Source organism: Staurois parvus, unplaced genomic scaffold (genome assembly GCF_062004578.1).
Source record: "Staurois parvus isolate SC_StPar_1 unplaced genomic scaffold, SC_StPar_1.0 ptg000586l, whole genome shotgun sequence".
Classification (NCBI taxonomy): Eukaryota; Metazoa; Chordata; class Amphibia; order Anura; family Ranidae; genus Staurois; species Staurois parvus.
The window spans coordinates 4,352,598-4,375,697 of NW_028318382.1; the positions used below are offsets into that span (position 1 = coordinate 4,352,598).

At 42.2% G+C, this 23,100-nt stretch overlaps 1 protein-coding gene across 3 annotated transcripts in view; it reads right to left on the reverse strand.

The window, feature by feature from the left end:
- Positions 1 to 22,558, reverse strand: part of ENTPD4 (ectonucleoside triphosphate diphosphohydrolase 4) — a 91,348-nt gene extending 68,790 nt beyond the window's left edge. The window contains exons 1-5 of one of the 3 annotated variants that reach the window (XM_089692482.1): positions 22,367 to 22,557; positions 15,346 to 15,390; positions 12,567 to 12,688; positions 7,394 to 7,591; positions 4,379 to 4,584 (exon numbers count right to left, since the gene is read on the reverse strand). In XM_089692482.1, the coding sequence (XP_089548608.1) occupies positions 4,379 to 4,584; positions 7,394 to 7,591; positions 12,567 to 12,574 (412 nt within the window). In that variant the 5' untranslated portion in view covers positions 12,575 to 12,688; positions 15,346 to 15,390; positions 22,367 to 22,557. Of the gene's footprint in view, positions 1 to 4,378; positions 4,585 to 7,393; positions 7,592 to 12,566; positions 12,689 to 15,345; positions 15,391 to 22,366 lie in introns of all 3 variants that reach the window. The other 2 variants (XM_089692483.1, XM_089692481.1) reach the window with 2 other exon arrangements.
- Positions 22,559 to 23,100: the final 542 nt, after the last annotated feature.

A 23,100-nucleotide genomic window follows, 5' to 3' on the forward strand; every position in this document is an offset into this window, starting at 1 on the left:
CAAACTATGGCCCGCGGGCCACATGCGGCCCGCCGAGCACATTCATCTGGCCCACCGGCAGGGGACACTAAGTACAGGGGTGGGCAGGGGGCTGCTGTCTCTTACCTGGTTCCGGTCCCAGTCCCACGACGATCCAGTCCAGGATGCGTAGCTCCTTCACTCCGGCCGCTCTCTCACTCGATGTTCGCGCTGCCGCTCGGCTCCGCCTCCTCACCGGTGATTGGGCGTCAGTACTGTAGCTCAGGAAAGGCATACAGGCGGCCAATCACCGGTGAGGAGGCGGAGCCGAGCGGCCCTCGTGAAAATCAAGGGAGACCAATGTTGGGGCACTATTCCTCCCCCCACTGACACCAACGGTGGAGCACTATTCCACCACCCCCCCACTGGCACCAATGACGTACTATTCCTCCCACTGACACCAATGATGGGGTACTATTCCTCCAACTGACACCAATGATGGGACACTATTCCTCCCACTGACACCAATGATGGGGCACTATTCCTCCCAATGACACCAATGATGGGGCACTATTCCTCCCACTGACACCAATGATGGGGCACTATTCCTCCCCCCACTGACACCAACGATGGGGCACTATTCCACCTCCCCCCCCCCCACTGGCACCAATGACGTACTATTCCTCCCACTGACACCAATGATGGGGTACTATTCCTCCCACTGACACCAATGATGGGACACTATTCCTCACACTGACACCATTGATGGGGCACTATTCCTCACACTGACACCAATGATGGGGCACTATTCCTCCCAATGACACCAATGATGGGGCACTATTCCTCCCAATGACACCAATGATGGGGCACTATTCCTCCCAATGACACCAATGATGGGGCACTATTCTTCCAACTGACACCAATGATGGGGCACTATTTCTCCCACTGATACCAATGATGGGGCACTATTCCTCCAACTGACACCAATGATGGGACACTATTCCCCCCACTGACACCAATGATGGGACACTATTCCTCCCACTGACACCAATGATGGGACACTATTCCTCCCACTGACACCAATGATGGGACACTATTCCTCCCACTGACACCAATGATGGGACACTATTTCGCTCCATAAGACACACTTGGGGGGGAAATGTCTGTGCGTCTTATTGAGCGGCCGGCCCAGTATTCCCGCCGCCATTGTATGTCCACAGTCTCTGAACAAATGCAGACACAGTACAGGAGATGACCATAGTTTTTTTTTAAAACTATAGTCCAGCCCTCCAACGGTCTGAGGGACAGTGAACTGGCCCCCTGTTTAAAAAGTTTGAGGACCCCTGGTATACCTGCTACAAAATGTTAGTTGCAGGTTACAAAATCACAAGCAAGGGTTATTTTTTGTATCTGTGGCCTTATTACATTTTAAAAGATGAAACCTATATTTTTATAATACTTTAAAGCTGACATTAGCCATCTGTTAAATGATAACATGTTCTCTACCATGTTTTACACTGTGCAAACTTCAGAACTTGGATAAAGGCTTGAAGCTTCCAGTACATTTGAATAATTGAGAGAACAGTCACTGTTCAAGTAGCAATTATAGAGATAAAAGGAAAAAGTAACTCTAAAGCAAGCCATAAATTATGCAATTTTTTATCCTTCCACCGAAAGAAAATTGCTTGATTTCCCCACCAACACAGACAGCGTTAATGGGGGAATCCCTCCCGCAGCTCTACTGTGTTCTGCTCGCAGGGAGCTTTCTTCCAACAGAACACGATTAGTGTTGCCAGTTATAGCCGGTGGCACCAATTGTTGGGGGGAAAACCCAACAGCCTAGTTGTATACAAGTCAATTGATAAATCGACTTGTGCACAATTAGGGTGCCCATACATGGATTGAAATGTGTCTGGTTCCTGCTGAACCGGACGAATTATGATCCATGTATGGCTGACTTAACTATTCTTAATAATGCAACACTGAATGAAAGATGGGCAGATCTTTTATGGAAAACAAGGGCAGTCTGTGGATCCTGGGGACCCCTCATGAGTGAGTGTGTGCTTTCATCATTCTACATTAAAATGTTTATATTGCCTATCCGCAGCAAGTGATGTTCAGATTAACTGTGCTGCCCTTAATGTGAGCCTTGCCAGTATTATATATCCCCTGCTACCCTCTATTTAGGTATGATGAATTCAGTTTATGTCAAATAAAGCAGAGTACAGCCTATAACAGACTTCACTGGGGGGTACTCCACTTTATAGTGGACCTCAATCCAAAAACATTTAAAGATTAACCATTTAAAGGTAAAAAAAAACAAAAAAACTTTGGTTACATATTGCTTCCTCTGAGTCTCAACTGGAGGCTGCAGCAGTGGGAACATGTTACATGTTCCACCCTAAAAACAGGTAGAACATATAACATGTTCCCAAAGGTGAACCTATACTTTAAAAGGAACCCCTAGCAAACTCTGAAGGAAATTGTGTTGAGAAAGGCAGAAATACAGAATACATTCCAATGATGTTAAAGAAAGTTCAGGCCTTGTTGGGTTGATACAGGTATTACTGTTAAATTTCTAGTCCAGCTGTATACAAAGGACCTAGGTTGTAGGTGATTTTCACTGTCACATCCTCCTCCTCCCCATATCCTATCCTTTCTTATCCCTCTTGTCATCATCACCCCCCATTTTTTCCCGCATACTCCTCCTCACTTGGTTCTTTTCCCCACAGCAATTGTATTTCCTTTTAGTACTTTTTATACTTGTCTGCACATTTTGTATACCTTAATAAAAACTATGACTGGTAAACAAAATTTATAAAAAAAGTTCAGGCCACAGCAATGCCCTGGAAGCCACATGTGCAGGAAGGGAACAGATATCGATTCAAATGGGACAGCTATAAAAAAAAGGGCAGAGGATTGAATTCTTCTTGCAGTATCTAACCCAAAATGTTGAACTGAAATGCAGCCAACACTGCCTGACCACAACAAATCAAAAAATGGTATGTGTGTTCCGATATATTGCAGTGTGTTGCCCTCTACTGTACAGTGTGTTGGGGTGCAATTCACAACAACTGGCACCATAGTGCACCACACATAAAGTAGGTGCATTGCCACCAGTTTTACAGAGCAAATTTGCAAAGCACAGGCATGAATAAGGCCTCTGGATTTTTACATGAAGGAGGGCAAAACTCAGTCATTTGAGGGGGAGACAAAATAGCCTTAGCTTAGGTGACACAATGATGTCTTATACAGAGATAGTTTAATTCCTTTGGGCTTATCTCACCATAACCTATTGGTTGTCCTAAAATATAAATACAATTGCCCACTTTTATACCCAGCATGCATAGCTACAGAACTATAGAATGTGTGGCTTTCAATACAGAAATGAAAATTCAATCAAGCCAAATCAAATTCCAACCAAGCCAAAGGGTTTTTTTTTTTTTTTTTTTTTTTTTTTTTTTTAACACTGGCAGATCTCAAAATGTGTGCGTTTGTCATTCCTACCCCCATATACAATAAATGTCATAACCTGTAAAACTGCAGACCTTGGAATGCCTCTATTAGTAATTAGTATCTATGGAGCTTTTTTTATTTATTTTTTTAAAATCGGTCCTCAGAGACTACAAACAATTTTTCCCAGACACTTGCACAGATGATTTCAATAATCCCAATATAGGAGAAGTACTTAAAAGAAGTACAGCCAAAGCTCTTTTGGCTGTACTTCTCCTGTGGATCACAGGAGTGTAGTTCGATCTACACTCCTGTGACCTGTTCTCAGCTGACAGCAGGTAGAAATCTGCAGTCGGCTGACGTCACTCAGCCAGTCCAGGCTGGGTAAAGATCCTGATTTCAAAGTCGGGATCTACGCCAGAGTCTGGAACGGCACCTGGCTCAGCCTCTCAGTGAGGCACTGAGAGCCTGAGTCAGCTGCTCCCTCTTGCGCCACAGCCCAACTCTCCACTGAGCGCTGGGGGGCAGTGCAGACAGTGGTGACTGACAGTCACCGCTCTCTGCTTAGAGCGGCTGTAAAAACTCTACAATGATGTGATCACGGAGTTCTCACACTTAAAGCCAGCAGGGGACAGATGCAGCATCGGACCGATGCTACATCCACCTAGGCAAATATAAATGGGAGAAAAAAAAATAAAAATCCCTACTTCGCTTTTAAATCATTTCAACTGTGGCCCACCTGAAACTACCTGGAAATATGACCTGTTTATGGTCCCTCTCGACTGAGAAACACTGGTATAGATTACTGAATGCACTGAAGTCTCCAAATACATATACACAGATTATGCACAATAGCATAGGATAAAGACATATCCTTATGCAGCAAGACAATTTTATTTTCTAAATGATTTTATAGACTGGAGCTGACCAATACCCCACATCCTCATCTCACATCTCTGCCTTTTACCTGGTTTGATCTTCATGACAACAGTCTTTCTGTTCTGATCTCTCATTTGCTTGATATCCAGCAAGTCATGTGGATTTCCATTATGACGAGGCCAACAATAGACAAATATACGTGACCCGCTGCTTCCACAATCCACCACTACGCCATAATTAAGATTGGGGTTGTTGGTGTCTGTGGCTTCCATGTCGGTAACATGAGCCAGATATCTGCAGGGAAACAGACATTTAAATTACAAGTTGTTCTTACTGCTCATACATACAACTCTTACAATGATGCTCCTCCATAGATACAGTACAGTAAATGTGCGTTGTCCCCCTTGGACAGAAATGTGTTAATGGTTGGATAGGGTGAAAATAAAGCAAAATAAACAAACTGAAAAAAATACAGCCATCACATCTAAGGACTGGTAGGATGCAACATATTAACATTTTTACACCTGGGGTTAGATATGTGTCAAGTCTGTCTAAAATAAATAGGGCAGGCATAGCAGTGACGCACTCTCACTACTTAGCAGAAAAAAATCTGCATTAAACAGAATAAGATACCCATGTTTGAAGTGGCAAAAGGCCAAAAATCAACCAAATAGGTTTGAGAAAGGATAACATTAAAGGAAATAATAAGCATGGGCTATGACATCAGATGGTGGTTTAGTAGATTAACCAGTATGTCTTTGTTCTCAAAAAGTTAATATTTACATGAGGTGATTAATACGGTTTATTCACTTTTAAAAAGGTCAAGAAAATGTTCAATGCAGGTTCAGTTACAGTAAAATGTCGCTCCAGGCAAAAATGAAAAATTATCCTATGCAAGGTTCAAATAATATATGACCATTTACAATATGTGTCTTTATCATAGGCTACGTGATTATAAATCCATTACCTGGTGGTTCTGCCAATTTCCTGCTAATTTCTTTTGAAAGGGTCAACAATGCTATTCAAATGGCTGATCCCCAAAGCACTGTTGAACTTGGAACCTGTGCGGTTTCTTTATGCATACACAAAGAGTTGGGCACACTGGGTGCTTTATGAGGTGTACATGCGCTGTAATTATTTAGGACCTCTGGTACTGCTCAGTCTGGAAAGGCACACCTACAGCTCCTTCTATACTCATTTTGGCTTTCAGAAGAGGTGGAGAGCTGTGAGTTCATAGTTCCATTTGCATGTAAAATAAATTTAGCCATTTTAATAAAAACAATTGAGTACTGTCCGTGATACTTTTTATTTGCACCAACATCCAAATTTTCTTCAAGGTCCAAGTACTACTAATACACAAAATCTTAGCAGGATGTTAAGTAGAACAATCTGAGAAAAAAAAAAAGGCAAAAAAAAGAAGAAAAACACAAACATACACAGCATGGGTAACCACTTGTACATATACTGAAGGTGGGTGGCACAACCAGACTAGGTGACATACCTGTATGTCACCGCCAGGCTTCCGGGTTTCGAGTGCGTGTGCAAATTCCCCCTGCTGTGATTGGCTGTGTCCAATCACAGCACAGAGTTCTGTGATTACAAAACACGTAGAACTCTGTGTAGAAGAGTGATCTGGCTGTTTCTTCTTCCTGAAAGGCTGGGAGAAAAAACAGCCAGATCTGTGAGTAAAAGCAGCACACATTACACTTGTTAGGCACACAGAAAACCCTTTGATTGCCTCTAGATGTTAACCCTTTCCCAGCCAGTGTCATTAGTACAGTGTACAGTATTATATCTGATTACTGTATTAGTGTCACTAGCCAGTGTCTGTTAGTGCCAGATTGCCCGCCAAGCTATCACAATCCCGCTATAAGTTGCTGATCAACGCCATTACTAGTATAGCATCTTCAACTGCAAAAATTCTAGTGTATATACCATAGTTTTAGACACTATAATTTTCACATAAACCAATTAATGTACACTTATTGGGTTTTTTTTAACCAGATGTAGCAGAATACATTTTGGCCAAAATTTATGAAGAAAGTTTATTTTTTTTTATCAGATACATTTTATAACAGAAAGTAAAAAATGGTTTTTATTTTCGTTAATAAAAAAAATAAAAACCCAGTGGTGATCAAATACCACCAAAGGAAATCCTTATTTGTATGAAAAATAAAATTATATAAAAATTTCATTTGGGTACAATGTTGCATGACCACACCATTGCCAGTTAAAGTAGTACAGTGCTGAACAGCAAAAATACCCTGGTCATGGTCATGAAGGTCCATGTAGTCAAGTGGTTAAACTTGGATAGTTAGTAAGATAAGGCAAAACCAGGGCCAGAGGCAGTCACAGTTACAGAGATGGAGGTGGAGGGGTCATATTAGTGTCGGATATTGATTTATAAAATCAAGGTCAATTACATCCAGTAATGTTGTGCACCGCATTCAATGCAAAAAAAATAAAAAAATCCAGCAAACGATCTTCTGTTTCTGAAACAGGAGATAAATTGCAAACTAAGATGAAATGTGTAAATATGATGAATTTACACAGAAACACCATCAAGGAACATAAGGAAGATGGTTTCTGCACACCTGTGGGACATCATTTCTCACAATCATACATGAATGTTTTAGTTTTTAAAAGGGAAGTTCAAAACTAATCAGGAAATGAAAACTTTTGAACCAATATGATGATAATTCTATTTGCAAAAAAAAAAAAGAAAATGGACTTAATGTGGACCTTGGTTTTCTAAATCGTTATCCAACAGGTTTACGACCCCTCACCTATGTGACTGTTACCCCCCTTCCCCTTTCCCCCGCTCACCCTCTCCCTGCCTTACCAACTATCCAAGTTTAATTACCATAGCTGTGTATGTTTGTTTGTGTTTTCTCAGAGATTGTCCTGCTTAACGTTCTGCTAAAACTCTGTGTATTAGTGCTGTTTGGACCTTGAAGAAGGCGGTACACCCCAAAATTTTGTCCTGAAAATTTGGATGTTTGTGCAAATAAAGTATCAAGGACTGTACACAATTGTTCTTGTTGCAAATGCACCAATACTATGACAATCACCTCAAAACGCTTTAATAAGAAATATGTTTTACCTTTGATATTTCCTGTCCCGTTGGGATCGGCTGTACTTAGTACGAACTAGAAGTAAAGAGTAGAACAGCAAGAAGAGGATGGCAGCCACTACACCAATTATGACCAACTGGCGTAAGGTAGTATTCAGAGCACGCGGGCACCCACCGGGAGATAAGCTAAAGTGCCAGGAAGCCGGAAGGAGACAAGATATGCTGATCCTGGAGTGCAAAGGAGATTTACACTGTTAAAACAGGTACAAACTGAATAAACACCAGAAAAAGATTACATCAGTGTGAGAAGAAATATAAAAGCTCAGTTCACATTATTCATTTTGTCAGGGGATTTTCCTGTGAAAATAGCTGTCACGCCATCTACTGTGAAAATAGCTGGTTTCTACACAATGATCACATTTAAAAGTGGATCTGTCAGTGACAACTTTGCATGAATAAATTCCTGACATGTTGCAAAACACAGCAAAAGTATGACATTTCAAGCAAGCTCCACCTATTATAAAATTATATAAACCGGAGAGGTTATCAGCTTGCTGTAGGAGGAAGCAATTCCTCAGTCGCCTCCTCCCCAGTGATCGGACTGCAACACTGTAACTTTGTCACAAGCCACAGTGAAAGGTTGCAGTAAAGGGCTGATCTGCGTTACACATTTCTTTAGCACAGCCACCAGGACTTGCAGTACTGTCATCTCTGATAGAATCTCAGTCCAGAAAGAAGATGTTGACCTTGGATGATGTCTGAACAAAAAATGGCACCTTCCTTCTTTGTTAGAAAAAAACAATTAAGTAATCGACAGGGGGAGTGCTGTGATATCTATGGGAGATAATACCTACCTGGAATGTTACACCTACACATTACTTAGTATTAGCAAGAAAAAATATCTAGACCTAGGCCCACTTTAAGCTCTTGGCACCGGTGATACACAAATATGCAGCCTCTCGGCAGGTGGACCTTGACGCATATTTGCATACCAGAAATGTGCCAAAAGCATGCCCCCGACACAGTTACAAGAGCATATTGGAAAGCTTTCCGATCATGTGATTACTGTGAGAGCCAATCATGTTGGTCACGTGATCATAAACCCCCGGCCCCCCAACACCACAAACCCCTTAACCCTTTGAGGACCATAAGATTAGGGAACGCCAAAAGAATCAATTTTTTGTTTGTAAAGTTCGTACACTTCAGTTGCTGTAACTAAGCCATTTCATGAAATAATTGGCAAAAAGCTAGATCCATTTGTTGATAAGAACTAATATTTTGACTCAAACCAAAAAAAAAAAAAAAGGAGTTTTTAAGTTCTTAATCAGATGATACAGGCAATTAAAAACATTGGACAAATACGTCCCCTGGTCCTCAATGGGTTAAAGGGCCGGGAGGCACTGAACCAAGGGATTAAGATCCTCCTACACCTATGCGAAGATCAGTGGTCTCCAAACTGCGGCCCTTTGCTTGCCTTTATCTGGCCCTTGGGACACTGTTCTCCCTCTGACATCAACAATGGAGTTTATATCCTCTCAGTGAGACCAATGATGGAGCATAAATTCTTCCTTTGACACCAAAGATGGAGAACTATTCCTTCCACTGACACCAACAATGGGGCATTATTCCTTCCACTGACACCAACAATGGGGCATTATTCCTTCCACTGACACCAACAATGGGGCACTATTCCTTCTACTGACACCAACGATGGGGCACTACTCCTTCCACTAATACCAATGATTGGGCAATATTCCTCCTCCTAACCACAATGTACAATGCAATGTAAATATTTTTACTCCTACCGACCACCAAGCCTTCTGCATTTTCTACTCCCACTGGCCACAGTCCGCCCCCCCCCTCCCTAAAGTCTGAAGGACAGTAAATTGGCCCTTTGTTTAGAAAGTTTGGAGACCCCTGGTGTAGATAGAAATGTGTGTATTCTTGAATTTTATGCATGCTTTGCTGGTTTATTCAATACGCAAAGTTAGGAAGAAACATTCAGAAATTGAATTTTCCACAGTGCAGATGTATTGATAATTGCACTAAATGACATGATGTATGTATCACTGGACCTGCTTAATGCACAAAAATGCAGCATATCCTATATTGTAAAAACACCCTATTTTGGGTTGTCACGAGAACAGGAATAGAGTGAAAATCTTCAAATTGCGACGCTAGTTCTGGTGATGAGCAGGGATTCCTTCACTTCCTGCTTTGGCTACAGGATAGGAAATGAAGGGAAATCTCACCAATGGGACACAGATAAACAACTGACAGGGGTTCTAATAACCCTCCCTTACCCTTTTATGTTATGCTATTGCTCACTACTGTATGCACAATCTGTGAAGGGGGAGAGAATCCTGTGACTGATCAGACTCCTCTCCATTCACTGATCTTGTAATAGGCAATGTAATCAATGAGATAACTTTTCTCAAAGAAGGAGAGTGGAAAATTGTGTCCCTGTTGGATTATCTTTAGTGCAAATGAGCCCAGAGACATAAAGCTGTTAACCTCCACAATGCTGGAAGTTCAGCAGCAGGAAGAGGACAGAATAGCCATGCACTGAAGATTTCTACAGAACCCAGCTGCCTGCACATCAAGGGGCATACTTCATTACCGGTAAATACTGTAAGTGAAGCTGTAGAAGAAAAAAAATGTTTTTATCTAAACTTCAGCTTTAATGACTTGTAGAGTTTTGAGATAACTGCTGACAAAAATGACTTTGGCATGTAAAACAAGAAACATGCATGTAAAACAAGAAACATAAATATACTTCAACTGTGTATTTGGCCTTTTGCCTGGAATTTAAAGTGGTTTTGAACCCTTACATATACCCAGTGAAGAGACTGGCCTCAGGTGACACACAGAGATGAAACAAATCCTCCTACAAAAATGTAACCTGTTTATCTGCAGTCTTCTCTACAGCTGTTCAAAGTGCTGAATTTATAAATTGTCTGAGCTAGTCTGAGCTGTCAAGAACAGGGGGTGGAGAGCTGAAGCTACACTCTGCAGAGCTCAGTGAGGAGAGCTCTGAGAGCTGACTGGAGGGAAGAGACACACCCCATTCACACAGCACACAGGAACAGCAACAGTCAATCTGCTGGAGGTCCCTTCCCTGTCACCATTTTTCTCTTGGTGTCAGGAAAGCTTGTCAGAAGTGATTCATGCTGATAGCAGAGGAACCAAGCAGCAGACAGAAATGACACTTAGTACTCTAGATTGAGACAGGTACACACTATTTGAACTATGCTTTGTTCAAATTTCATATCTGAGGCTTACAACCAATTTAAAGCGGAGCTCCACCCAAAAGGGGAGGTTTCGCTTTAAGGACAGCTCCCCCGCTCCCCATTAAGGATTGGCACCTTTGGGGGGCGGGGGGGGGGGGAGTGGGTACCCGAATTTGACAAGTACCGGCTCCCAATTGCGGTCAGGCCGCCTAGGCGATCGGAAACGGAAGGTGTCCTCTCTCCTTCCCTCACCGTGGTCTTCTGGGACACGTGACAGGTCCCAGAAGACTACAGGACCAGTTATGAAGTGCAGCGCTACTCACGCATGCGCAGTGGGTACCTGGCTGTGAAGCAGTAACAGCCGGGTGCCCACACTGAAGATGCCGGCCTCCAGGAATCCAGGACGGCAGGTGAAACGGGCTGCAGGTGACACACCACGGGACCAAGGGACAGGTAAGTGGCTGTTTTTTTAAAAGTCAGCAGCTACAGTTTTTGTAGATGCTGACTTTTATTTTTTGACAGGATGAGTGGAACTCCGCTTTAAGGTTGCACTGTAGGCAAACAGTTATATACACCTTTTAAATACAAATGTGAACAATTCTACCTTTGATCAAGGAATTTGACTGATTGGATAATGAAGGGTTAGTGGCAATGCAATGAGTTGTCATTCAGCTCTCTCTGCCTGTTAGTGTGTTCACTGACATCCCAGGTGTTTTGCAGCAACTTATGTCTAGATTCTAAGGCCAGTCCTCTCCCAGGGTGAGTGCTGCTGTACACAGGATTATAGGAGGCTGATATCAAGGCCTATTCAGGTACTTACACTGTGAAGTGCAATGTATGCATACAATACCTTTCCTTGCTCCTGCACTACCCCCTGCAATTAAACATTTTCAATTAATTCGTTTATTTTTCCAGAAATGCTTCTTTTGAGGCCCAGTGAGATCATTTCTGGGTCTGTCTGCTGGTTTGGCAAGAGGGGCCAGAAGGCTTCTGTTAATGCCACAGCACCCTATTTCTGGTCGTCTTTTATTCCACTGTTCACCCACTGTTTTCCAAGAACACATCTCTGAAATCACTTTATATGTGCATGCTTCTGTCTGTTGGCTACCAGGTGCTGCAGACTTACAGTGTAATAAAGCAACTGATCAGCAGATTGCACAGCTAAGGTCTGCATCACTCAGTGGCCAAGGAGCATGCATGTCTAAAGGGATTGTTCTTTTTCATATAACACCAAGGACGAAGACCAAAAATAATTGATGACAGAAAAAGCTAACAGCTGTGAGAAGCAGGCCAAAGACAGTAGGGATCAGGAGTAAAGGAGACTGGCAAGTGAAGTTGTTCAGACAGGAAATGAAGGCAGGCACAAGAGAGCTGCTACATCTTTAATGGATTATATTGATGTAAATTTTCAGGTAACAGAGTAATGTGTTTCAACGCAAGATAGGATTAGCTACAAGTATGCATAAAAAAAAATTAAGAGATAAAAGCTGGAGTTAAGTCTTAAAAGTATATATTGTTTTTATTAATGTATAACTGCATTCAATGATATTATTTTACTTGATTTTATTTTTATTTTAAATGTTTATTTTTATTGATTTTTTGTTGTTTTAAAAAGTAAAAACTGGCGAAGAGTTGCCTTTAGGAGTCCCTGACGGACAGCTGTCAGCTAGTAATCATCTAATGTAGTAACACTAGTCTTGGCTTTCAGAGTTATACATTTTTTTTTTTTTTTTACTAATGGCTGGTGAATGCAGACACTGACTGCAATAAGTATCAATATTTCATATTGTCCCTAGTGCCTGAAGTGCTTATAATTCAAAACTATAGGAATATTAAAATGTATTAACAGTAGCAAAGCTTTCTTGTATCAGAGCACTAACACAGAAAGAGTCATACTGTATTTGATTTTTTATTATGATATCTTATTCCTGGCATGCACCCACCATGGTCCCATTCATTAATAAAGTACTCACCGCCCCATTTTGGAGACTTATCAGAAGATGGGTACACAAGTAGAGGAGGAAGAGACGTTCAACCCATAACTGTGGTTATATTACCGTGTTCTATCCAAAGTAATCTCATCCATATCTTCTACCTGTGTGAAAATATTCAGCTTATGTAAATCTCACAACATACGTTGCTGCTTAAAATATAAAATGTTACTGACTTGCAGAAATATTACTTGTCATTAGTAAAATAAAAGCAAATTTGACAACAAGGCCTCATTTACATTTGCGTACTTATCCGTACACCCGTGTGAAGGGCCGTCTTCACCCACACAGGAATTCAAGCAGACACCAAGGCAGGCAGCCTGTCCAAATCAATGGCAGGTGGCAGGCTACACAGATCTCAAAGCGTATCTCTAGTGTACATCTGTGTGGGTTCGATTCAAGGATCAGAATGCGGTCTGTCTGCTTACGATCCATGTAACGGACCAGCATGAAGGTACTTTGAGATCCATGCAGATCTGCGAAGCCAGCCAAATGCCATTGATCTGAATAGGCTGCCTGTACAGGTGTCTGCATGAATACCTGTGCACCCCATGTGGGTGAAGACAGCCCTTCACACGGGTGTATGGATAGGTATGCTCCTGTGAATAAAGCCTTACTAGCTGCACATATAAAAGGAATACATAGAAAATTGCACATACTGAACATTATATTGCAGACCTGCTTAGTGAACATGTACTATGCATTACTGATTACTCTGAAAATAAAATTTCACAAGAGCTGCAATGCATCAGAGAAAATAACAATTGCATGGAAGCAATAATGAAGAACTCTACAAAGCTTAGTCCAGTGTTTCTCAACCTTTTTTCAGTCAAGGAACCCTTTAAAATTATGGACAGTCCTGAGGCACCCTTTAAAATTATGGACAGTCTTGAGGCATCCCATTCTAAAATGTGAAAAACTATTCTAATAGTTTTATATAACACAGCAACATCCACACATGTAGGACACCCAACATTAGAGGTGATTTATTCTTCCAAAGCAAATACACTTTTGCACACTGGTACTGACTAGTATTCCAGTGTTTCTCTTCTCCCTCAGTTTTTCCCCATCACCGAGCTAATGTGACCCCAGCACTGATGGAGAGGGGCAGGGGATGGTCAAACTAGGATGCTGTGCATGCAGCTGACATCCTCCTTATCAACGGATGATGTCCTTGGTTGTCAGGATGCCGGCAGTAAGATGGTCGTAATGGTGCACAATGAAAACCTGCGACTTTGTGTAACTAAAAGGCAGGCTCATTCCACCCACTATCTTGGGCAATTTTTAGACATTTTGCCAAGGCACCCCTGAAGAAACCTCAAGACACCCTGGTTGAGAAAGGCTGGCTTAGACAAAGAGGATGTAAATTCTAAAAAGTAAAACATCACATAGGGCAGGCACCAAACAGCAGACCACAATACAGACCCAGACTGATTGACTGTTCTAATATGGACCGCTGCGGCCACACCACTCAGCCGCCTGGGTGTCTCTATCTCTCTGCTTCTTCACCTGGCTGCCTTATAGTCTCCAGATTCCTCTCCCAGGTCTCCCTTCCCTCCTGCAACTGCCACTGTCACCCTTACAGCAGGGCAGAGGGTGGGAATTGATGTCGTTCTAAATGGAGGGTGGAAGCTGCCCAACTTTTCATGATGTAGGGCAGTCCTAACAACCAATCGCTTGTTAACATAAAAAAAACTGGGCAGCTCTTGTCCTCATCCAGCCCCCTCAACCAATGAATTTACTTACACTTTGAGGGTCCATTCACACTAAACCGATCTGTTGCAGTGTGATAACGCTTCTTTATGTTGTGTCAGGGGAGCGCATTCATTATGAATGAGCTGCCAAAGCACCAGAACAGATGAAAAAACGACAGTTTATTTATAACCCTCCACACCACAATGCACATGTATACATTGTGGTGTGTTGTGGTGGGTTAGGTTCTACCATACAGTGTGTTGGGATTCATGGAGAATAGCACTGCAGCACATCACACATAGCACAAGAGCACTGCCAAAGGTTGTCACAGATGTTTTAGCATGTGTTGCCACAATGCACAAGTGCATATGGGTCTTAGGGCTCGTTCACACTTGGCTGTTTTACCAACGCTTGCCAAACGCCCTTATAGCGTTTGGCAAGCGTTGGTCCGGCGTTTGTGGGGCGTTATTAACGCTCGGCAAACGCTCCGCAAACGGCGCATGCGCGGTTTAGTGGCGGTTGCTAGGCATTTGCCGAGCGTTAATAACGCCCCACAAACGCCTATAATACAGTTTGAGTGGTGTTACCGCCCCGCAAACGCGTCGCAACCGCACCGCAAACGCCGGCCGGGCGTTTGCGGAGCGGCACCATAGACGAGAATAGGAGGCTTCAAAGCCTCCTGACTCGACCAGAGGCGTCCGTTTTGCCGCGACGCAACGCGACGCAAACGCTCCCGTTAGAACAGCACCATGTGCTGTAATGTGCAGAATTGGCAGAGGCGTTTGGGAAGCGGTAAAAACGCTTCCCAAACGCCTCTCTGCCGCCTGCACACAAGGCTAGTGTGAACGTAGCCTTATTGTCTATGCAGCAAAGAGATAGCTTGTGTAGCCCTAGCCTAAAATAACAGAACACAGTACGGAAATGAGTTACACTAGTGATTGTGGTGATAACACACCAACATCAAGATTGCTGTGCAGAGCCAAACAGGCCAGAGAAATACTCAGCTCTTTTGACATGTCTCTTCTGGCTGGATGAGTGAGGCATCGTTCCTTCAATGATGACTTACATGCAGCGTTTCCAAAAGCCAGGGAGTGAAGCCACGCTCATCCACCTAGTAAAAGAGTTTTACAAGGAAATAGGCAAGTTATTTCTTTGCAATGTCAGCAATCTTGTCACCAGTGAGAGGATCTGTAATGTGACATGCTCCTTACATCTCATCCAGGATAATCAGCACATTGATCTGGACAGCAGTAGCACATGAATGATGATGATGGCAATCACCCTAACAGCACACTATCACACAGAGGAGACCAGCCCATACTACAGAGGAAAGCACTACAGAATGACAGAAAAATATTCTAAGTGTCACACAGAGAAATACAACAATCAGAGGGGAAACAGAGGAAATAATCATTCAGACGGTGATCAGATGAAAGTCCAGCAAAAGAAGCACATGTATGAAAAGGAATAATACCAGAAATCTATGGTACAATATATTGCCAAAAGTATTGGGACATGCCTCCAAATAAAGCCATTTATAAACCCTAATTACATCACCAATCTTGTCTCCAAATATCACCCAAACCGTACTCTCCACTCCTCACATAACCTTCTGTTCTCTAGCTCCCTTGTCTCCTCCTCCCATGCTCGTCTCCAGGACTTCTTCAGAGCTTTCCCATCCTCTGGAACTCTCTACCCCAATTTTTCAGACTATTGCCTACTCTGTTCAACTTTAAACGATCTCTGAAAACCTATCTCTTCAGGGAAGCCTATCCTGCCCTCAGCTAATAATGGAATCTTCTACCCCTATCAGTCCAACCTCCACAGTTACTACATTTTGTATCACTAGCCCCTCCCTCCTAGATTGTAAGCTCCAAGGAGTAGGGCCCTCCTATCCCTCTTGTATTGAACTGTATTGTTACTGTATTGTCTCCCATTATATTGTAAAGTGCTGAGCAAACTGTTGCCGCTATATAAATCCTGTATAATAATAATAAAATCATTGGATTCAGGTGTTCCAATTACCTCCATGACCACATGTGTATAAATTCAAGCACCTAGGCATGCAGACTCCTTCTGCAAACATTTGTGATAGAATGGGTCGCTCTCAGGAGCTCAGTGAATTCAAGCGTGGTACCATGATATTGTTGCCACCTATGCAATAAGTCCATCCATGAAATTTCCTTGATACTAAACATTCCACGGTCAACTGTTAGTATTATAACAAAGTGATTTAAAAAAACTTGATGCTACGCTATTCAAAAAATTTAACCTTATACCAAAAATATATTTTAGTAAACACCCCACAGGGCACTAAACAAATAAGTATTAATAGTGACAGATAAAATATTCACATAAGCATACTGAACCTGCAGCGATGTAAATGAATAAAACAATGAAAAATCTCTGAAAACAAATAAAAATATAAACATAAACACCCGGCTGCCAATAAAATGTTCAAAAAGTGACTGAGCAATAAAAATATTCAGAGTATTATATAAATAAATACAATAAACAGCAAATTAGCCTGTGAAATTATCAAAATTACTGAAAATAGTGCTTAATAGTAACAAATTCCTTGAATGTGCCATAAAAATCAACTGAACCCTCAAAGTGAAATCGCATAATTTTCATAAAAAAGTCCCAATATATGCGATAAAACAAAATGTTCAGTAATCTGTGAATCCACCAATGAACACTGCTTGTGCTCCTCCACCAGCTAGCATGCACGCTCACCTCCAACTCTGACCCATAAAGGGTCATACACGCTATAAATAAATACACTCAGCGCTATCCCTGAGGAATCACAGAGGAAGTCATGTGATTCGTGACGCAATGTGTCAGACGGAAGCATGGTGACGTCATTTCTGGTTTTGGACAGCAGCCGCCATCTTGATACACCCATCTCTACCATTTGAACTTACACATGCTTCAATGGGTCTGTGGACCTGGATTATTATGTGAGTAGTTTTCTTTGGATTATCTTTAATAAATTAAGGACATATGGGAAGTCCCTTGTGATTTGTTCTCTCAAGCATGGTCCATAAGAGAGGATTCCTTTGAAGCATCATGGAGAGGACATCCAAGGAGAATACCTCTGAGTGTATTTATTTAAAGCATGCATGACCCTTGAAGGGTCAGAGTTGGAGGTGAACGTGCATGCTAGCTGGTGGAGGAGCACAAGCGGTGTTCACTGGTGAATTCACAGATTACTGAAGATTTTATTTTATTGCATATATTGGGACTTTATGAAAATTATGTGATTTCACTTTGAGGGTTCAGTTGATTTTTATGGAACATTTAAGGAATTTGTCACTATTAAGCACTATTTTCAGTCATTTTGATAATTTCACAAGCTAATTTGCTGGTTATTGTATTTATATATGCAATACTCTGGATATTTTTATTGTTCAGTCACGTTTTGCACATTTTATTGGCAGCTGGGTGTTTATGTTTATATTTATTTTCAGGGATTTTTGTTTTATTAATTTATATCACCGCAGGTTCATTATGCTTATGTGAATATTTTATCTGTCACTATTAATACTTATTTGGGTAGTGCCCTGTGGGGTATTTACTAAAATATATTTTTGGTATAAGGTTAAATTTTTTGAGTAGCGCAGCATCATTTTTTTTTTTTATTAATTATTTGTGGGAACAGTATTAGGTGCTTGCTGCAACTCATACACAGAGGGTGGTTACTGGCAGCGCAGGAGGATTTATTTTTAATTTTGTCTATTATAACAAAGTGGAAGCAACTGGGAACAACAGAAACTCAGCCACGAAGTGGTAGGCCACATAGAATGACAGAGCGGGGTCAGTGTATGCTGAAGCACACAGTGCATAGAAGTCGTCAACTGTCTGCAGAATCAATAGCACATGTCTGCGACTAAAAAGCTGTTTGATTATTTCCATATAATTTCCATGTATTTTGGTGTGCTGAAAACAAATAAAATATTGAAAAAACTCCTAGACGTCATGATTTGCCACGAAATGCAAAATTATCTTCAAATTTATCAAATTTTTTTAATTTTTGGTATTTTTTTTATATTATGGGTTTTTAACCAAATTTAAAGTCCAAATTACTATTAATTAACTCATATAAGTGCATTTAAGATATAAAATGTCAAAAAAACCTTAAAGGGGTTGTCCGAGTTATGTAAAAAAAAACATAGCACTGTAAATCTGATGGTCAGCAATATATACAGAAGCTAAGCAAGTTTTAGGGGAAAAAAATTATATTTCCTCATTTCCCTAGTTCTCTTCTGGCCGTTTGTTGTTATTTGCAGGTAAACAATCTCTGCCCCCCCCCCCCCTGCAAAGGGGGTGAATACAAGTGCTGCTCTGAGTGACATGTCTGACTACTGGGATACTCAGCAACTCAGCATGTATGTGTAAGCCTCAGCCCTGAGTCTGTGCTTCTAATGGTAGAAGGGGTTAATCTTTCCTGAAGAATCCAGTGGGTGGGATACCAAATACCCTTGTTTTCTGTGTCTATGGGACAGTCGAGACCACAAAATCACTGGACCAAGAAGAGTTGGCAGTCGAGGGTGCTAACAGTCGGTGAAAAAAATGTCCTCCAAGAAACTTTGGTACCTCCCCATAAAGTTCTTCTACCACCTCTCTACATAAAATTGGGATTGATGAAGCAATTCGTAAAATCACTTCCAAGAGATGGAGAATGCTTCAAATACTTGGTCACCAAGTTTCCAGGCCTGTCGGAGGCAAAATTGAAGGAAGGTGTGTTCGCCGGACCAGACATTAGAAGGCTTATAGCTGATCAAGAGTTTGTCAATACCATGACGGATCCTCAAAAATAAGGGTGGATTGCATTTAAAGAAGTCGTACAGAAATTTTTCGGCAATAACAAAGATCCTCACTACAAAAAGATCGTCGGACGAATGGTGAAAACATTTCAATCTTTACGTTGCCTGATGAGTCTGAAAGTGCATTTCCTCCAGTCCCACCTTGACTACTGTCCTGAAAATTTGGGAGCTGTGAGTGAGGAACAAGGTGAACGATTCCACCAAGACATTAAAGAGATGGAAAGGAGATACCAGGGAAAATGGAGCATTACAATGATGGCAGACTACTGTTGGATGCTTCAGAGAGACATTCCAGATGCTACTCACAAGCGTAAATGCATTAAGAGGAGCCTCACAGGGAAGAAGAATCGAGTTTAGTGTGTGTAGGTGAGCTCATTTCAGTTCAAAAAAAGGATTTTCATGAAAAAATTGTAATAAAACTTTAATTTTATAAGTCTATTTCCATTTATTTTGAGGTATTGCCTTATTTAACATAGTTACCTATATTGTCAGGAAACGTGATGTCCTATGACAAAATGGAGGTCATTTTTGGATTCAGCGCACCAAAAAACATAAAGATTACGTGGAATAACCAAAACAGTTCTTGAAAAAATTTTTTTTGCAGACCGCTGTAGTTAAAGACTTCCAAACTTTGTGTGACCTTTAGATTAGCACAACAATAGTGCGTAGAGAGCTTCATGGAATGGGTTTTCATGGCCAAGAAGCTACATCCAAAGCCTTTCATCACCAAGTACAATGCAAAGCGTTGGATGCAGTGGTGTAAAGCCCACCGCCACTGGACTCTAGAGAAGTGGAGACGTGATTACTAGATTGTAAACTCCAAAGAGCAGGGCCCTCGAACCCCTCGTGTATTATTGTTTTGTTACTGTGCTGTCTCGTGTACTGTCTCCCATTATAATGTACAGCGCTGAGCAAACTGTTGGCGCTATATAAATACTGTATAATAATAATCTCTGGAGTGGTGAATTATGCTTCTCTGTCTGGCAATCCAAGGGCCAATGTGACAGGAGTCACTTTGGGTGGGGAGCTCATGGAACCCTGTTTACTTTGCAGAGGTTGGGAGACCCCTGTCTCAGCTCCCCATAACCCTCTTATGTGCAGTACTTGGGTCGTTGGTTCGAATCCCGGCTACGGCACCTCCTGCCTGGAGTTTTAATGTTCTCCCTGTGCCTGCGTGGGTTTCCTCCGGGTACTCCGGTTTCCTCCCACACTCCAAAGACATGCTGGTAGGTGAATTGGATCCTGTTGAAAATGTCCCTAGTATGTGTATGTATGAATGTGAGTTAGGGACCTTAGATTGTACACCCCTTGAGGGTTAGGGACTGATGTGAATGTACAATATATATGTTAAGCGCTGAATAAATTGATGGCTCTATATAAGTACCTGAAATAAATAAATAATTTGCAAGTCACCCTGTGTCTCTTAGGGGCACAGGGTGACTAATGGACACGGAGAATGCGGTTGGAATTACTTCAGATGGGACAGTAATATTTATCAGCTATATGAAGACTATTCCTGGTTGTTGATTCTGAACTAGACGTGAATTGAAAGAGCTGATCACCCTGGCCTCTCCTCTACTCCAGTGTAGGAGCCAGACCATCTGCTCTGTAGGGAGATGCTAATTCATCAAACCATTGTCTAGGTGTGAATTCCCATTCACCTTTTGTTTTGATCACCTAGCTAGCTAACCTAATTAACTTACTGTTTAGAGTGTTAAGTCTATTTCTGTATATAGCTGCATATGATCATGTGATCAGTCTCAGTGTGTATTGTATAAAAAGCTGAGTTTAAAATAAAGAGTTCCATGTTCAGACAGACTGGTGTCATCTAGTCTTGTATGGTCGGATGTGGTGTCTGTTGTCAGTGTTCAGACGGGGAAGTGGTATTCTAACAGTAGTCAAGCGCAGTCTGGGTCGGTTCTGTTACAGCCATGTTACAGCCATGTCTGGCAATCCGATGGTCATGTCTGGGTCTGGCAGTTCCCAGAACGGTACTTGCCTGACTGCATTGTGCCAAGTGTAAAGTTTGGTGGAGGGGGGATTATGGTGTGGGGTTGTTTTTCAGGGGTTGGGCTTGGCCCCCTAGTTCCAGTGAATGGAATTCTTAAGGCGTCAGCATGCCAAAACATTTTGGACAATTTCATGCTCTCAACTTTGTGGGAACAGTTTGGAGATGGCCCCTTCCTGTTCCAACATGACTGCACACCAGTGCACAAAGCAAGGTCCATAAAGACAAGGATGAGCAAGTTTGGGGTGAAGGAACTTGACTGGCCTGTACAGAGTCCTGACCTCAACCTGATAGAACACCTTTGGGATGAATTAGTGCAGAGACTGCGAGCCAGGCCTTGTCGTCTGACATCAATGCCTGACCTCACAAATGCACTTCTAGAAGAATGGTCAAACATTCCCATAGACACCCTCCTAAACCTCGTGGACAGCCTTCTCAGAAGAGTTGAAGCTGTTATAGCTGCAAAGGGTGGGCCAACTCAATATTGAACCCTATGGACTATGACTGGGATGCCATTAAAGTTCAATACAAACAACAACTTTCAATACTAACAACTTACAAAGCCATCCACAACTCGCCCCCCAGCTACATCACTAACCTAGTCTCAAAATACCAACCAAATCGCAGGGGGGGGGAGGGGAAGAGGAAGGGAGAGAGGAAGGAGAGGAAAGATAATTATAACAGTAATCTATGACATGTATAACACGGGGTGAGGTACAGAGAGATGATGGGCATTATGAAGAAGAGAGGAGAAGGAAGATGGTGGAAGGAGGACAGCAGAGAGAGAGAGGAAAGAGGAAGAAACAGAGGAAAGAGAGGACATAGGGAGGAAGATGATGATAACTGTAATCTAAGACATGTATAACACGGGGTGAGGTACAGAGAGGAGCCGGGCATGAAGAAGAAGAGAAAGGAAGACAACGATCCCAGTAATGTATGAGATTTGTGACACAGGGCGAAGTACAGAGAGGAGCCGGGCACATACTACAGAGGGGAGCACAGCTGAAGGAGGGGCAGGGTGATCAGATATAGTTCGGTGTGAGCTGGATGATGGTGATATCAGTAACCCCCCCGGAAGGCACCCAGGGTGGAACACACATATGATGTACATGTAGAACGGGATCTGACAGAGGAAGAGGAAGTCACACACACTGGAGATGACAGCTCATATAGAAGGAACACACATTATACATCCCCTCTGTGTAGATGAAAGCTCCAGTCAGCCCCCGTCCCTCGCCCTCCATGTCCTGTACCTGTCCGGTCTCCCCGGGGCTGTCCTCTCTTCCCCGGGTGAAGGACACGTCACCGCGCTCAGTCAGGCAGCTCTCCCCGGGGAGGGGTTGGAGGGAGGTGTGTACACTGTATCGTTCGGAAGCCGGCCTCCCAGCCTAAGGCCCGGTAACCAGGCGGCCTTAGCAACCGGACACCTGTCTACATCTCGCGAGATGAGCGCCAGATTTCGTAGTGTCATCACGTAGGCGCCGTATGCAATATGTGGCCATTTTAGAAAAGGGCAAGTTGACTTCTACTAATGGAATACATATCCAGATTGTATGTACCCTGTAATTACAGCACATAATTACCAATTACCTTGAAGGGTCAGTATATCTCAAGTACCACCTCACCTATCTACCTTGTTTTTATTTATCCAGTAGAAGCAAAATGTTTTACTACATTAGCCATCTGTTAAGGCAGAAAGCTTGGAGTGTACATGAAGTGATGTGCTTGGCTAATGTAACCACTTGACCCCCAGAAGGTTTTTTAACCCGTTTATGACCAGGCCATTTTTTTGCTATTCAGCACTAAAACTTAAAAAAAAACTGGCGATTGGGCAGCCATGAAACACTGTACCCAAATGAAATCTATACCATTTTTTTCACACAAATAGAGCTTATGGCAGTATTTGATCACCGCTGGGTTTTGTATTTTTAACCACTTGCCTACCAGGCACTTATACCCCCTTATTTACCAGGCCAATTTTCAGCTT